Source organism: Corvus cornix, chromosome 3 (genome assembly GCF_000738735.6).
Source record: "Corvus cornix cornix isolate S_Up_H32 chromosome 3, ASM73873v5, whole genome shotgun sequence".
Lineage (NCBI taxonomy): Eukaryota > Metazoa > Chordata > Aves > Passeriformes > Corvidae > Corvus > Corvus cornix.
In genome coordinates, this window is record NC_047056.1 from 89009191 (window position 1) to 89026763 (window position 17573).

General features: G+C 40.3%; 1 protein-coding gene across 16 annotated transcripts in view; it reads left to right on the top strand.

The window, feature by feature from the left end:
* The first annotated feature begins 8135 nt into the window (after positions 1-8135).
* KHDRBS2 (KH RNA binding domain containing, signal transduction associated 2) overlaps positions 8136-17573 on the top strand; it is a 346343-nt gene continuing 336905 nt past the window's right edge. For 15 of the 16 annotated variants that reach the window (XR_005604150.1, XR_005604159.1, XR_005604148.1 and 12 more), the window contains exon 1: positions 8136-8304. Coding sequence is in view for 1 of the 16 variants with exons in the window: in XM_039568849.1 (XP_039424783.1) it covers positions 8214-8304 (91 nt within the window). In the remaining 15 variants the exon portion in view is untranslated. The remainder of the gene's footprint in view (positions 8305-17573) is intronic. The other variant, XR_005604160.1, reaches the window with a different exon arrangement.

Here is a 17573-nt window from a genome sequence, read left to right on the forward strand (position 1 = left end):
CTAACATTAAGAAGCAAGGAGAAAGGGTAAGTTTTGAAAGTTTTGAAATTCCTCATGATCTGAAGGTTTTAAAATTTGGGTTCATATTGGTTATTCTAAATTTTATGGATGCAAATGCTCATTGTGGACTATGAATATTTAGGAGTCAAAGTGCTCTTATCTAAATGAAAACCTGTTAATTTGAAAGCCTTTTCATGGAGAACTTTGAGAAAAAATGACTAAAAAAGCTGTTACCGTTCTTTATTCGTCGGAACTGGAAATCTGTCTCCTGTTACGCATTAAAATATTACATTCAGATATGCTCAGTTTTGATCAAATAAATTGTGAAATAATTTATAACATTGTGCCATGATTTACAGCTAATAAAATTCTAATGTGATTTTCAAATTATTTTTTTCTTATAAACATCTGCTTTTTTATTATTCAGCGATATTTCAAGAAAATGTTTGTGTTGTGATCCAGTAAGACTGAAACATATGTGAACTATTGATTCTATGACTTCTTTAAAAACAGACAAATCCTTATGAGTGGGATGAATATTACTTTACTTCATCTGATGAACTAGAATATACATTGTTGAAAGAAAATATTTTTCATGGTTTTTTGTTTGTTTGTTTATATCCATACTGGTGATGACACCTGCATTTAATCCTGAATTAGATACATAGAGGATTCTTAAGGTTCCTACTGAAATGTTCTGCCTAAAATAGTTCTGGATAAAGAAAGTGGAGATATTTAGGTTCTTTTAATATTCCAAAGTTTCTCTCTTCAAAGGTCCTGGAGGGTAATAACTTCTAATCCTGTATTTAGCATGTAGCATTTTTTTTAAACAGTAAGTTTGCTAGTATTATACACTTGAAATGGGCTTTTAATATACAAATCTATAACGTTATGCTTAAGAGTATATGAATTGATAAAGATGCTGTATAGTGTCACACTTTTCCCCATGTCACATTTCCTTTTGAACAAAATTGCCATAATGCTTGACTATGGTTTGGAGAGTTAGTTGAGCTCTTTCTGACCTTTTAATATCATCAAGTATCTTGAAACTTGGTTAGTGGAGAATTTTCTTCTCTGTTCAGTTTGTTGATGAGTTGAATGTCCTGTAGTTTTATATATCTCATTTTAAGATTGCCAGATGAATACCATCTGTGAGTGATTTGTCTGGAATTTTCCATTTATACTTCTACACTTCTGATGAGTAAGTGGGAACTGGCTAAATTCTCTAGACTTCTACATTGTAAATGTATAAATAGGCTTATATTAAATCATTTGCCAAATTTGCCTCATTTCAGGTTTTGCAAAATTGCAACAGACCAATGGATTAATAACAAATAATTTTATCTCATCGCCTGGATTTGGGCTTTGTGTACCTGATCAATAAAATAATTGAGATCAGACAGTTGTCTCCATTGTATCCTTCTTAAGTAAGCAAAGTTAACTAATCAAGCTGGTAATTAATCAATTACAGATAAATATTCTCTGAACAGAACTTAAACCAAAACTGGATAAAAATCTATGAATGCACTGAAAACCCCCCCCAACAAACCCCGCAAAAAAATCACCAACCCCCAAATCAACCAACCAACCAACCAAACCCCACCAAATCCCCAAAACAAAGCAAAACAAACCCGCAGGAAAGCAGAACTATATTGTATTACCAGATTTCTTGTATCCATACCTACAAGTTTCCTTTTCTTTGCTTTCTAATTCTGATGAAATTTCACTTGCTAAATGAAATGGTAAAAGTAGCTTGTTGTATTCATTATACATTTTCCTATGTGTAACATAATCTCCTTATTTCTATCTTATATCTTTTGCATCCTCTAAACAATTTTATTCTCATTTGGATACAGTATTTTCTTTGTGCATTTGGACATTTACTTACATCTTAAATAAATGATATGTATGCATCTCTCATCTTTTTTTCTCAAATAAATTCTGTCATTTTGTTTTGAGCATGCTCTCTCTTTCTGCCTCTATATGCCTGAAGTAGAATACATACTGTCATGCAAACACGTGCACTTTTTGGAAGACTTATTTTTTTGCTCCTTCATCTGTTATATAATGAGAAAGTCCTCAGGACTCTATTGTCATACACTACTGAAATCTGTTGAAATTCATTTGTAGTAATGTTGTTATCTACAAGATAGATGCTTACATCTAATCTAGTTACTGACTTTATATCCAGTGGAGAGAAATCAGATTTTGCATAGGATGACTCATCTTAACCAAAGATAGGTACTTGCAGGTCAGATGAATAAATGCTGTGAGAGCCTGTTTCAACCTCCTGACTGTAAAGAGTGTCTGTGGTGACTGGACTAGACTCAGACGTGATTTTTGCATGCCTAAAGCTCCGTGAGACTACCAATTTCTCTAATTTGCTGTGCTGAATAGTTGGCGCATAACTATGAACTGAAGGATTAGCTCAAAGAAGAGTCCTAGGAGTCTGGAAACTGTAACTCAATTATTCTAAACTACATATCACCTTCTTTGTACCTCAGTTTGCCCCTTAGTTCTTCTGCTTCTTGTTGTTATCCTTCAAGGGAGAAATTTGTATTAAAGGGAGACTTGCATACTGGGAAAGGACAGTGGAAACAATAAGCAGAAAGGGAAAAAGTAAAAGAAAGGTTTAAAAGGAATGATTTTGCATCATGTGCAAAGGAAAGCAGAAAGCCATGTAAACAGAGGTTTTATATGAAAAGGAACAGCTCTAAATCTTGGGGGTGATGTTGAAAGAGAAATTCAGGCTTATTGATTGCAGTGAGATTAGAGAGGACAGGTGAATGGAGACTGTGCTATGATCATGGAGAAGATTTTTGTGGAAGTTTTGAGTTACCCTCAATGGATAAGATATAATATAAAGGTCAGAAACAACAGTATAAGTAGAACTTCAAACATAAGCAAGCAAAATATAAGGTCTGGTGTTTACCTCCATGTGGAGAGGAGAAAATTATAGTTATGTTATAGAGTCAAGATTTCTCTGTCAGTTTTGTTATCATCACAAGGAAGAAAGAAGATAGACATTCTAGATTGCATTCAATTCTTTGCTGTTTGTTTCTATCTAAGCATTTTTTTCTGTGTTCAGTTGCTATTTTGTATTTTATTATTCTGTTTAAAATTATCCCAAATTAATAATGGAGATCTTTCAGTGAAGTTATGTTATCTTCCATGGTATTTACCCTGAGTTACATTTTCTGTTACTTCTTTACAACATTGCAAGAATGCTAATATGAACTAGAGCTATAACATACATATTTTTATTTTATGTGTTTTGATGAACTAAGAACTTGTAACGTGGGTGTCATAAACCCAGTTATAGCATAAGGCAGAATTTGTTTTACACCTGGAACTCACACTGAACTCTCCTGGGGTCATAGGCACACTGAGTTTAGGAAACTATTTAATATCTTGAAAGGAAATAAGTAAGTACTGATATATTTTTAAACTGCAGCTGAATTATTTGATTTGTACGGATTAATGACTAATCTGTAAGAAATGTTCCTATTTAAGAAAATCAGTGTTTATTCAGTTGTATGAGTGGAGACACCAAAACTCTGCTGAAATCAGAGACTTACCACAGAGATCAACCATCTGCGTGTTGGACCATATACGGCTGAGTCTTTTGCTGTGCCTGGAGTAGTCTGAAGATGATCTACAGTGACTTGTGCACTTGCTGATGCACACTTCCCTTCTGGATTACATGTCAAGATGTTGGCAGTGCAGGAGTCTTCAGGGCTGACCTCTACGAGGAGAGGGTGTAGCCACTTCCATCCGGACCCACCACTGGCCAAAGCCCAGTACAACCATCTGAGTGTTGTTATGTGGAAACAAGCTTTGTGCTGACAGCCTGTGCATGTTCAGGTGCCCCATAATCAAACCATGAAGCCACAAGGTACAAGAACTGGTATCCACAGGCCAGCATGCAGAGATCAGATGGAGCCTGGGTACAGACTGTATTCCAGGAAGGAATTAAACAAACTGTAGTAAAGGAGGTGGGGCCATTCCCTCTTTTTTTGCATATGTACTGCTGCTTCTTTATTCCTTATATTGTCAATTATAATTCTACTTTCAGAGAAGGAGATGGTTACTTAGATTGTAGAAGAAAGTCCCTATTTATTTTTTTAATGCTCATCTGCAGTTAGTTCAGGAACCAGATAACCCTTACCAATACCTAAAGCAAATGAACTGGTAAAGAAATTTGAAAGCAAATTGAAAACTCCTGATTATTCTGATTTTTTGATGTATGAGGTCCTACGTATACTCACACACATATAGTTACCTACTCATTTAAATTATTGTATCAACCTTATTGTATGTGTCAGAAGGGTAATTCATTGTAATTGTGCTCACACTGACCATTCATTCTGCTGCATATTGTCAAAAGATTTAATAATTTTTGAAGAAGCATTTGCAAAGTTTGGAGGTTTTCCTTCAATTGTTTGCTTCCACTGCCTTTTGACTTCAGTTCTACATGATAATACAATGCATTTGGACAGCACTGGCAAAAATACATAATGATTGTTACCTGTTCTCTCTTTGAATAAACTGCAATCTGGTATGCTGTGATCCACTTCAATATCAGACTTAGCAATAAAATATAGTACAGATAAACTTCAATTTGGCTTGATACTTCAAACTAAAGTGTTGTAAAATGTGTCTTTGGTTTTTAGTAGCTGTGAAAAAAATTTATCTCCAACTAGCAATGAAGTCATGTTTGATGTCATTAGAGGTCTATATTTCCTGTCTGACAGATTTTAATGCCTCTTTTTTTTATTAATGAGGTATAAGGTAAAATTCAGAAAGGTATCTCAGTGGCTTTGCAACCTAAGTATCACTGAAAGTCAATTTAATTTTGTAAGTTTTGAAAAATGAACTTACAGGGAACTTGTTTCTGTCTAGTTTGCTGTGAAAAGATGTGCAATGAAACCTGCTGTCTACTCCTTTGACCAGAAAACAGTTTAATAAATTTAGTATTCCTACTGTTTAATAAAATTAAAGGTGTTTAAATAGAAGCTTCCTGTGATCTAAGTAGGTTAAGTACAATTAAACAGACTAAAGTAACACTATTCTTATAACACCTCAGATGGAAAACCCCCAAAATTCATTTTCCATATACATGTTGTGTTTTGAAAGCTACCAGACCAGGATTACTTCTGAGGGGATGGCTTACATTCATCTTGAAGTTGCTTTAAGAGAACACACTTATCACCAGTCTTCTCTATTTCTGAACTAGAGGAGCACCAGCCTGAATTATTTGGAAAAACAGAGGTGCAGAAGTGCAATCTGATGACATAGGTGATCTCTTGAGCAAGCCAGTTCTGAGCTGTGTTGCAAACACTGCCATTTCTTGCTATGCTGTTAAACAGGAAAGGAGAACTATTCATGCGGTAAATTGAATCAGGGTAAATTATTAATAAACTATCTTAGTTCTGTGCTTTTGTTTCATTTGTTTTTTAAAGAAGGACTTATGTCTTCCTTTTATCCCCACACAAAATTTGTAGTAAAATCTGATTATTAAACCTTTCAGTTCTGCTTTCAGTCTTCTCTGCTTCTTCAGTGTTTTGTAAGTTTGCTGAAATCAACCATTTTCCTGCTCCTATTCTGTCTCAGCAGGGAGATTGGTTCTCAGGTATTATACCACTCACTTCTGGAAATACTATAGAATAATAAGGCATCGGTCACCGACATTGTCTACATGTTTTTGTAAACACTTGCAATACCTCAATTATCTGCATGCTGAGTGGAAATTGCATAAATGTTGCCTGCATGCACCTTAGGATTTTGAAAACATCGCAGACCAAATTTTTAAGTAATGTCTGTAATTTTATTTTATGTCTGTACAACACATTCAAAACCTTGTGGATGCCATTAAGAAGTTTTTGCCTCGATTTTTCTTTCTTCATTCCTTCTTCCTCTGCCAACTCCCCCCAACCAAAACAAAACCACAAACAAACAAACAAAATCTAAGCACCACACCAAAAAAATCTTGACATGAACACTATTAGGCCATTTACAAATGTATTATTGCTACAACTGTCTATTTCATTAGAATAAATATTAAGTTAGTAGTATTAGTGGTACATACTAAGATAGAATGTGCCATAGGGGTTGAGCACAAAATGCTGTATGGTGCCATAGACTGCTTGCTCTTGAGGTCCCACAAATGGAGTTTTAACGAGTTGAGTTAGGCATCTTTTGTTTACTTTCAAAATCAAAACACATTACTGTATGGTCTGTTGGGGGGAAATCCTGAATAAATACAACCTAAAGTAAATGTATACTTAAATTCTAATTAAAATCAATTTTATTTACCCCAGCTGTAGACACTTTAATTGCATAAAAGCTGTAATTCTGTCAGGCGGGGCCGTGGGAGCTGCAGAGAGCAGCTCCTGGAGCAGCAGGACGGCATTCCTCGACAGAGATCGCCCCTTCCCCACAGGACCTCCGGGCCCCTGCTGCGCCCTCTCCAGCTGCGCGCAGCAGGCACGACCAGACATTTTCGGCGCGGTCTGTGAGCAGCGGTGCCCGGTCGCTGATGCTCTGATCACATCCTCAGGGGAGAAGCTGTCTGGCAGCTCCGGCACGACCACGCTGCCGGCGCAGCACCGCTTTAGCGGGGCGTCTCCCCGGACCTCGGAGGGCCGAGGAGCCCGGGGGGCGCGGCGGAGCTCGGGGGAGGTATCGCGGGCTGCGCAGGGCGCCGGGGGGGGAGGGAAGAGAGCAGCGCCGGGAGAACCGGGCAGCACCTCCGCCTCGCGGCTTCAGAGCCGCCGCCTCGCGGCTTCAGAGCCGCCGCCTCCCGGGTTCAGCACCGCGGACAGCGCCCGGCGGGCGGCGCGGGGCGAGGCGGGGCGGGCAGGCGGGCGGGGCAGCGAGCGGGCGGCGCGGAGGCATGGCGGGCACAGAGCCGCGCCCGCGCGTCGGGACATGGCCACGGCCACGGCCAGGGCCGCGCGTAGGGACATGGCCACGGCCACACGTGCCGGGCCGCGGCCGCAACACGCTGGCTGCCAGGAGATAAGCCACGCAGCGACACCGGCGGCACGGGCGCGCTGAGACACGCGTGGACAACGGGCACAGGGGCACAGACTCCCCCCAGACATACACAAGGCACCGCAGCGCAGCCTCTCCCGCGCAGCCCAGTCACACACAGTTTCACACACACACGGACACACGCGCTCCCACAGAAACGGGCAGACAGACACACGGCTGCACACAGACAGGCACACACATACACACGCTTTGACATGAACACACAGATAGACACACAGGCTGTCCTGGTTCCTGCCTGGACAGAGTTAATTTTTGCAGTAGCCAGAGAAGGCATGGCCAGGGCCCAGAGGTTGCTCTGCTATCCTCTCAGGTCATTGCCAGGACTGGGGTTGTGGGGAAGGGAGTTTCATCCTGTGAGAAGGGATTCCTTCTGGTCCGGTAAGTGCGGGGTGGGAGCGGTGGGGTAACCCCGATTCTGAGCGTTTTGCATGAGAATCATTTGCCTCTCTCGTACACTTTTGTTACTAATATCGTTGCTGTTATTGTTCGTTTTCTTATCTCATTGCTGTTTCCAGTAAATTGTTCTTATCCCAACTCGTGATCTTTACCTTCGATTCCTCCAATTCTCCTCTGTAGCCTGCCACGGAGAAGGGGAAAAAGGGTGGGGGGAGCGAGTGGCAGCGGTTTTTTAGTGGGAGCAATAAATTAGGGAATGTCAGCGGTAAACCACGACACAGACGCACACAGACAGACAGACAGACAGACAGACAGGGGCGCGCGCGCACACACCTGCACGCACGCCCCGCGGCCCGGCCCGGCCCGGCCCCGCCTCCCGCGGCCCTCCCGCCCGGCGACAGCCAATGGCGCGGCGAGTCTCCCGCCCGGCGGGGCGTATCCGCCAATGGGAGCGGCGGGGGCGCGGCCCGGCTGGCTCCGCCTCCCTACTTAAGGCCGGCGGTGGCCGAGGGTCGCTCAGTGGCGGGAGGAAGCGGCGCGTGGGGTGAAGGCGCGCGAGCAGCCGCGCGCGGCGACCCGCGCACGTGGCCGCCCCCGCGCGGCGCGAGGGGAAGGCGGAGGCGGGGCCGGGGCAGCGCCCGCCGCGGGAGGGGCGGCGGCACCTGCGGGGCGGCCCCGGCGCGGCCACCGGCGAGCGGGCGGCCGAGGGCGCGGAGCGGCGAGCCGAGATCCCGCGCAGCCCGCCCGGCGTGCCCGCGGCGATGGAGCAGGACAAGTACCTGCCCGAGCTGATGGCCGAGAAGGACAGCCTGGATCCCTGCTTTGTTCACGCGATGCGCCTCCTGGAAGATGGTGAGGCTCCGCTCCGCGCTCCCCCGGCCGGGGCGCTTTTCGGGGTCGGCGCTCGGCGGCCCCGGCGGGGCGACACGGGGCGACCTCGGGTCTCCGGGCAGGCGGGCGGGCGGCGGAGCGGCCCGAGGCGGGACCTGGCCGCGCGGGGGCGGGGGCGGCGGCCGTTCGGGGGCTCGGGCGCCCGGAGCCCGCGCCGGGGGACCCGTCCGGCAGCAGCTCCCGGCGGCAGCAGCAGCGAGCGCCCTGCTCCCCGCCGCCCGCGCTCGCTCGTCGTGCGCCGGCTCTGCCGCGGCTCGTTCGCCTCTGCGGGAAGCGCTCCCCTGGTTCCCGGGCTCACTTACACAAAGACCGATGCTGGCGTCTCATTACGCTCGTTATATCCTGTTTTCCACGCTGAAGTAATAAGGTTTATATGGTATTACTATTATGCTGTTAATGCGACGCTGTGTTAGTCGACTGCGCGATGTCAGACATTGATTGGATGTGGCTTACCAGTTTCATGACAATTTCATCCAGGGCATGATGATTTCCTCTTGGTTTTGTGCGGGGATCAGAATACACTGGTTATACATTTTGTTACTCAGTGTAATTGGACCTGCTTTCCGTGCTTTAGTTGGACTGCAGGTTTAGTTGGACCTCAGCTAGAGGTTTTTTTAAAAAGTTTATAATTTAGTCTCTCTTTTAATAACTGCTCAATCTAGTGGTTGAGTGAAGGCCTCGTGGCACGGAATTTCAACTTTTGCCGAAGTGTAATCCATTAAGTTCCTCTTACACAGGTTTTTCTTCTTAGATTTATAATAGTCTTTTTAAAAAAACATGTTAAAGTTGGAACCTAATGTTGAGAAGAAGTAGTAAAGAATGATGCATAAATCAAGACAACCTATCAAGCTCTTAAATGAGACTAAAGCAAAGAAATATATGGTCAGGCCCTTGAGAGTCACATATTCAAATGAACTCAGATTCAGAGGTGGCAAATAATTTCTCAAGTTCTGTTTATGACTTTAAGGAAAATCATAACTAATTCAAACTTACCATGCTAAGCCATAAGTGTTTTTCCTCTGTCAGCAGTTTTTATATTGTCTTTCCCTAATGTATGTTCTATTGATTGTGAGCGAAGATACTGAGTCCAGGTTTTGTTGGAGTGCTTCTGTTTGATAGCTCTGAAATTCATACTGAATTTAGGTAGGAATACAGACCCATGAATTACCCTTTTGTCATAGCTGCCTTGCTGCTAAAGAGGCAGCCATGCTGCTTTTTATAGTTGTTTTTCTAATAATCATACGATAAACAAAGTCCTTATTTCTTAGAGGAATATATTTTTTGCACCTTGCAATTCGATCTTTTCCCAGGGGGGGGAAGTATCCACTGAGAGTGTGCGTGCGTGCCTGGGAAAGGAGAGCATTGCAGGAAGGACAAAACCAGAAGTATGCAAAGAAAAGTAAAAAAAAAGGAAAATAAAAATTTTTTTAGGCATCAAGTTCATGCAGAAGTTGCATTTTGAGCAACTGTGTGATTGAAAAAATGAATAGTTTTCTCATTCCTTCTTAGCATAAAGAGGACTATGTATTATTTCACTGAATTTTTTAAAAGATGAAGGTGAGTTGTCTGAGAGAATGCTAATGTCAGATTCACACCAGGTACCTGGCATTATCCTTCAAAACACCATCTGTCAAGCTTTCGAGAGATTTGTTCTAGAGTCTAACATATGATGACTGTTAAAACACTTGACCAAGGTAAGAGTGTAACTACTTAAGAAAATGAGAATTAATGCACTGCTGCTGGATGTAAATAGAAATTTATAAAATTGGCAGAATTTTTTTTTTTTGGGTGCCAGAAGAAAATGGGATGGTGGTGCATGGATCTCTGTAGCAGTGAATAATTTCTAGTGAATTATATCCATGATGTAACATTGTTTTGAGGCTCTGGATTTCTGTTCTTTAGCATGTAATGTGTAATCAGCTACATCCATAACGATGCCAGCCAGGTGTTATTTTTATGGTGTCCTAAGCATTTTTGATTGCCAGTACATTTTGTATAAAATGCGTAAGTGTAGATTTGCTTTGGAGTCCAGAGCCTCAAGCATTCACTCTGACTTTAAAGTGCTGTGTTGTTTCATGTTGGCTGCTAAAACCTGAAGTTGAGAACAGTTGTGCTGCTATGTGAAACCGCAGAAGGGCACACAAGCGATAAATATTCCAGAAAAATGCTTCTGATTTGTGATAGTGGATTTATTTGTAAAGATAAGACCACCCATTTTTCCCCAATGATTTCTTTTGTTTGCTTGATTCTGTTGCATGGTTTTTTTGTTTGTGTGTTTTGGTGTACTTAACCAATATTAAAACCAACAATTACTTATGTTTTTAAGATGTAGGTCTGTGTCCTACAGGTTGACCTGTGTCAGATGTATACTTGAATCAGTAGCTATTGATCCCTCACCAGTGAGGGATGACTAGAAATCACTTAGTCCTTACCTGGGTGTGGTGAAACCCCCAGAAAAGGGACGTTTCCTATGGCAGAGAATTTGCGTACTTAGCAAGCAACATAAAGAAAGGTGAGTAAAAAGGTACTAGTGCTGCTTAGATAGATACAAGATGTGGAGGCAAAAACCAATTTCTTTAAAAATCACTGAGGGAATCTGGTGGATTCTGACAATGAACCTAGTCTCTAAATGGCTAATCGAGTGCCTTAATCAGAAGATACTTTATTTCCCCATGGGTCATTACCTGTTTCATATAGAAGTAGATCCTACATGATTGTTGCACTATTAGAAATGGAAAAGTCATTTGTAAGTCATCTATTAGAAGAACTTGTGAGTGGCTGATGATGCTTTCCTCAGCCTAAGTTTTTTCAAACTTCTGCAAAATGCACTGAACATCTGTATTCTGATAATATAATCCAGTCAGTAATGAAAATTTAATACCTTTTAATTACAATAGGTAGTTGAACTCTAAAGAATAGGCTAATTTCCATCTGTTGTAAAGGGCTTTTCTGTATCAAGTGAACTATTTTGTGTACTAGGTTGTTACAAGAGCTGGAAGAGTGTCCCTGTTTCATGTATAGTTTTAAACTATTTTATTGTAAACTGGTTACCAGTAGTTCTTTTCTCAGGTAAGATTGTTCTGCTTCTAGTCAGGAGATGTCCTTATGAATGTATGAGGTCGGGTAATGCTTGGTCAGATAAAAAATGTCAAAAGTGAAGAGCAGTTTTTGAGCAGTGCCTTTTGTACCCAACTTAACGCTTATAATGCAGCACACTCTAGAGCTCTGGGGAGAACTGAGAGCCTCTCTGTTCTGGTACTGCTTCCTACCATGGAAGAAAATGAGCTGCTTATATGTGTTACTTTTGCATGTATGTAGATATTTGTTGCTTTGTGTAAGATGTCTGTGATTATGAAGATAAAAATAAGTGTGTGACTTTAGCTGTGAAGGTGTGGATGACATAGAAAGATACAACCAGCTGGAGCTGTTTGGTAGTTCAAAACTGGTTTTATATCAGCATTATATTTAATAGGCTAAAGTGTCAGCTAATTGTCTATATATTTTTGGGGTCAAGCAAATTATGTATGTGTGTGTGTATATATGTGTGTGTGTTTATTTATATATGTGTAGCTTTGGAATATCTTGCATAGTGTATTCTTAAAGCCAGCTCCGTGTTTTGTAATATAAACATAAAGGAAAAAGACCTATTGGAAAGAGTTGGCCAAAGTAAGAGCATCTCTCCCAATGGAAATATCAGCATTACTTGGGTAATGAGGTAGCTAATTTCTCTCTCTATAATGACAGTGCAATTGACCTCAGAATTCCAGCTCGCATTCTGAAGCAATGAGAATCAGGCCTTTAACTTTAATCTTGAGTTAAGTCCCTAGATCATTCCATGTGGCATAGCATGAGTTTGTTAAACCTCCAAGTGGTGTAAATTAGATTCATATAGCTCAGCTATCATCCCCATACAGGCTTCTTGTAGGATGGGACATGATTATTCAAAAGATTAGCCTTTGCACTTCATGAGCATTAGTACAGTCTTTCATACAAGCCTGCAGTAGTTGTTACAGCTAGTAGAAAACTGTTGACATAATGCAAATTCATTCTGTCTTATATTCAGGATTTCAACTAATATACTGGTATGTGTGGGTTTGGGGTTTCTTTGGATTACTGGAGATTGATTTTCTTTTCATATAGGAATGCAGCTTTAGTTCATGAGTGTGTGTTTCTGTTAAAAACCTGGGATGATAATTAGGTTGCTATATGAAAATTATTTGTCTTGGAAATACAGAATATAACAACCATATCCTTAGCCCTAGATGTGAAAGGCTGTTGATGAAGCATATGACCTGCTAAAACCAGGCCTCTGATACTTTCTAATTTTTATAATTTTTTTCATTGAAAACTACTTGTGAAAATATGCTTGCAAATGTATGAGTTTACTTGTCTCAACAAGCCTTTGGACTAAAGTAAGATTAATGTAAAATGTTAGCATAAATTCATGCATTAATATTAATCTGTAAGTGGTCACTATTCTGCTTATTGTTTCTTTTTTTCCTGATGTTTACATCAGGTGAGAAGAAATCTGTATTCACAAAATAGTTGGTATTAATCGTTGTTTGCTTTGCTGTCTCAAGAAATGCGCTGTAAATTCCTGGTAGCTTGTCTCAGGAAGCATGCTGATATTCAGAGCATGTATTTTAAGTATCTTGGTTTCATTAGAAACTAGATTTTTATTGATCATTTGGAGCCTTTTCAATAAAAAGTGCGAACTCTAGATGAATACAAGATACTTACGATTTCTATAAAGTAGTGATGTGCTAGGCATTATGGACTTGGTTCAAAGTTAACTAAAGTTAATGGGAATTTTTCTGTTGCCATTAGTGGGCTATCAGGCAGTCCTTGTAATACAAATATAATCGACTGACTGGTATAGCGAATAGGTTTGTAATCATGAAAATTGATAGAATATACTGCAGGTATTAGAACTGAGTTTTGGTTTTTGTTGTTTTAAAGCTGAATTTTTTGTTGTGGTATGACACCATATTGTGTTCATAACTCTAGTAATACTTTTGCCTTGCAGTGTAATGGAGATGAAGCCCAAGTGATAACCAGATTTATGGAAAACAAAATACTACAAAATGTTAGAATGAGTATAACAAGGCAACTGTTATGTTTATATTGACCCCAGCGTTTTAGTCATAAAAGGCAGGCTTACTTCAGAGGAGAGAAAAAAGAAATTATAGATGTGATTTTAAAAAATAAAAATAACAAAATTCTCTTTCAGACATCTGAAGCAATTTAGGACTATTTGATCTGTGATCTTAGAAAACATGTACTTTGAAACACAGTAAATTGTTTTGCAAAGAGGCAACAATGAGTGCAGTAATTGAAGGTTAGATTCTGATACCCTGGTTTAAAATAAAAGGTGCTTTGCTCTTTAAAGAGTGCTGTTTGAATCAGTGGAGCTGCTAAAGTTGCAATTCTGCAAATAGCAGAATTTAGTGCCAACTGTTCAAGGGAAGGTCAAAGGCGTTTGCTGAGGCTTATCTGGATGGCCAGAGCCTCATCAACCAAGTGCTGGTTTTTTAGCAACATGAGTGTTTTCCTTGAAGGAGAAGAGTATTTTTTACTTGTCCTGGGAATTCTTTAAGTAAATGTATGTCATATTTAGTCTCCTTGGTGTATATATATACATTCAGGGTACAACTGCTATAACTGTCAATCTCTTCCTCTATACCTCAAAGTAGACATTTTTAAATTCAAGAATTTGGAAAATTGCTAATATTTTTAGTTAGTACCAAGAGAAGGCAGAATACCTGGAAAGCTGAGTAGAAAATTCCAGTCAACTGTTAACTTCCTAGGCACTGAACACCTGTGTAATGTGTAGAATAGAGTGGCCATTCCTAACCAGGAGGTGGCATGATTGGGCTCCACATGCCAAAATAGATCTTCATATCCTGGCACCTTCTGGGAGAGGGTTAGTCTGGTCCAACAGATAAATCAAATTCTTCTCATTGGATGTATACTTCTCACGTTTAGGCAATATGCAGACAGTATATACTGACAACCAGATTTGCTGGACCATGCTGGGCTATTTAGTTGTCTATCAAATCTGATATTATCAGCAGTGACCCATGCATGAGTCTTCTAATAAAGGTAAAACATCTGCCTAGCCCACCAAAGCAGTGCCGTGAGAGTTAAACAGTTCCTTCATGACACAAGGACACCGGTTTCAAGATCAAAGTGTGAGATATCTTGGGCCTTACTTTAGAAGGCATAAATGTAGCTGCTGTTTGGTAGTTCCTCTCCAAGTTTTCTTGAAATGGGAATACATTACACCTTCCTGTGCCTTGCAGCTGTACTGTAGGCTACACATGCTGCTTATATGAAACAGTTGTTTTCTGGATCGGCAGGGTCACTGCAGTCACCTGGCACCTCAGTTCGGGGTAAGAGTGCCTTTTCAAAAACATGCAGTTTTTAACTGTTTCGATCTAAATCTCTTTTCTCCAACAGACTGCTGAATGTGAAGGAAAATTCAGTGTTGTCACTGATTTTAGAATATACATTTGTCTTTAAAATACTTTGAGAATAAATAGTAGGAAGAGTGTTTTCATAAGGATTTGAGGTGTTAAGAAAGCGTACACAATAAGGAAGAAAAAGGCTGGTTTGCAGGTGGATCCTGCTAAGCACTGTGAAGGTGTGCGTTCATCTTTTCTTCACCTTGCATTTTTCAGTCCTTGGGTGGGAATCAGTGCACTACATCAGAATAAGCGAGGAAGCAGACAGTTTTTAAAATCAAGTGTATAAAGTATGAAACTTTACTGATGCTGCAGTTTAATCTTTGGCTGTGTAAACAAGTAAGATTGTGCAGTCTGACCAGAAAAATGGAAAACCTTAATAATTGTGTAAAGATCTGATGTGCATAGTACATGGAGTTTTGGCTTGTACAATATACCTTCAATGAACACATTCTAAAACTCCTGTCTGTAAGATGTAGACTGATGCTGAATTTCATTCTAATATTTGAGATCTCGACATGAAAAGAGCTTCATAGGAAATGTGTATTATTCTTATTATTTTTAGTACAAAATTTTTCTTTTTTACATTTGCAGGCAAAAATAATCCTGGTTATTACAGCCCTCTGTAAATCCTGTCATATTTTAATTAGAATTCTGCTGGAAATGAGTACAGCTCTTTCTTTATCCTAAAAGGGCTGAAACTAATAAAAACTAGAAGAATTATTCAAGACTTTCAGCAGATTAAAAACCCCCAACTCCCCCACCCCCCCAAAAAACCCCTCCTGAAATAATGTATGCCTGTTCCTGACTTCACAACCTTTACTTTTAAAAGAGAATTTTTTAGTTTCAATACTGAAAAAATTACCAAGCAGGACTTCTAATAATGCTAATATGGCAATATTGAAGATCATCCAAACTTAATTAAGATGTTAAAAATTTTTGATTGTCATACAAGGCTGCATATGATATAACCAAAGACATCTTAAAAACTTCAAATGCTCTGCTTGCAGTGGGCATTCCTGTTTACTGTTCTTGGGTTAGCATGATACAAAGGCTGAAAGACACAGGGCAGGTCACTGCTGTTTTAGAATTTCTCTGCACCTGCTGAAGTGCTCATCAGATACTCTAGCATCTATCTCTTGCTGTAAGGGTTACACTGATAGATGTAAAAAAAGTCAAAAGCTTTTTATGAATAAAATAATTTGAATTCTGGCAATCAGTGTAACTATTAGAAAAAGCAATACTGCATGCTAGTCTAGATTTATTAAAACCTGCATTCCACCTTTTTGCTCTGCTTTGGATCTGGAAAAAATACTTCTACTTGTTTCATAGTAGAAGCATTTTAGCTTCACTAACTGGTAAAGGCAGGTGTGTCTTCAGCAAAAGCAAAAGTAGGGATCAAAGCCCCTGGCTCATAATCAGTCAACTTCCAAAGAGCAGTGCTGCAAATCAAGGAAAAATAGTTTTTCTAAGAGGTTTGAGCACTGGAGAAAGAAAACAAATCCCCTAGTTTAATGTTCCCTGGGATTTAAGTGTATGTTTCAAAGATCTCTTTCAAATACCTGAAGTTAGAGAACTTGCCATGAAATCAGGGACTGTGTGTGTGCTTTAAAATGGCTTTTGGGTATTGAAAAATTAAGTTAACTTACCTCTCACAGTGTAAATTTTTATGTCTGTGTTTCTGCTAATGTACGCTGATATTGCTGATTTTTATAAATATTTCTAAGCGAACTTGTTTGTTGCATTTTGTCTTTTTTGAGATTGTGGAAAGAACCTTTTGGTGTTGTCAGGGGTTGCTCCGAGGTCAGTATGAGCTCTAGCTGGGGAAAGAGTGAGACTTTGTTCTTCCTAAATACTTAGGACCACACTGATTTGCTGCAGCAATGGAGCTAGTTCCCTCACTTTCCCATTTTAACTAAAACTGATTTTTCTTCAATTCTCCTGAAAGGAGCAGCACCAAATTTAAGTGAATTACTGTCTCTTCTTTTGTTGTTTGAAGGGCAAATAAAGGACTGATAAAATAAATTCCAAGAGACCTCTCCCCTTCCTGTCTTCAGATAGCTGTTCAGCAAGCAAATGGAGCATTAGTTTTGGTAAATGATGCTTATTATCCTGGTGTCTCCATAGGTCTGTAGAGCTATCTAATAGCTTTAGCGTTTGCACAGATACAGATTTGCAATTATTTCACTAATACATGTATGCAAAGTAGTAGGATTTAGCCCACTGTAAAATTTGAAATAACATCTTCCTCATACTTGTAGATCCAAGTAAATATATGAATGATATCAGTTTATTACTATGCTCAAAAGCCATTGGTGGGTAATCCTCCACACTTGGTTCTTACATTGCATGGACTCCTTTTCCTGATGCTATTTAACAAGATCGTTCTGTCTTTGTAAATACAATATTGCAGAATGTCCTGATTCTCTTTGATTTGTTAGGGGTTGTCCAGATGCTGTTGCTGCTGTTACAGAAGTGGTTGGTTTTTTCTTGCTGCAAATGGTTTAGTGTGAACACCAACAGATCAGGTTGTGTGTAAGTCTGTAAGAAGGGTTTTACTCATCTGTGTAAAAGGGATCCAAGGTCAGCAGTGAACGTGGGAAAACAGGTGTTTGTGTTACCTATTTTGTTACTCTTCTTTTTCTGAAGACTAGCCTGGATATACAGTTGAGCTGCATGACAAGAAGATGTTCGTGCAGTACCAGCTTGTTAAAACACACAAACCATCTGTTCAGCACGAAAAGTCTCTTGCTACTCCAAAATGTA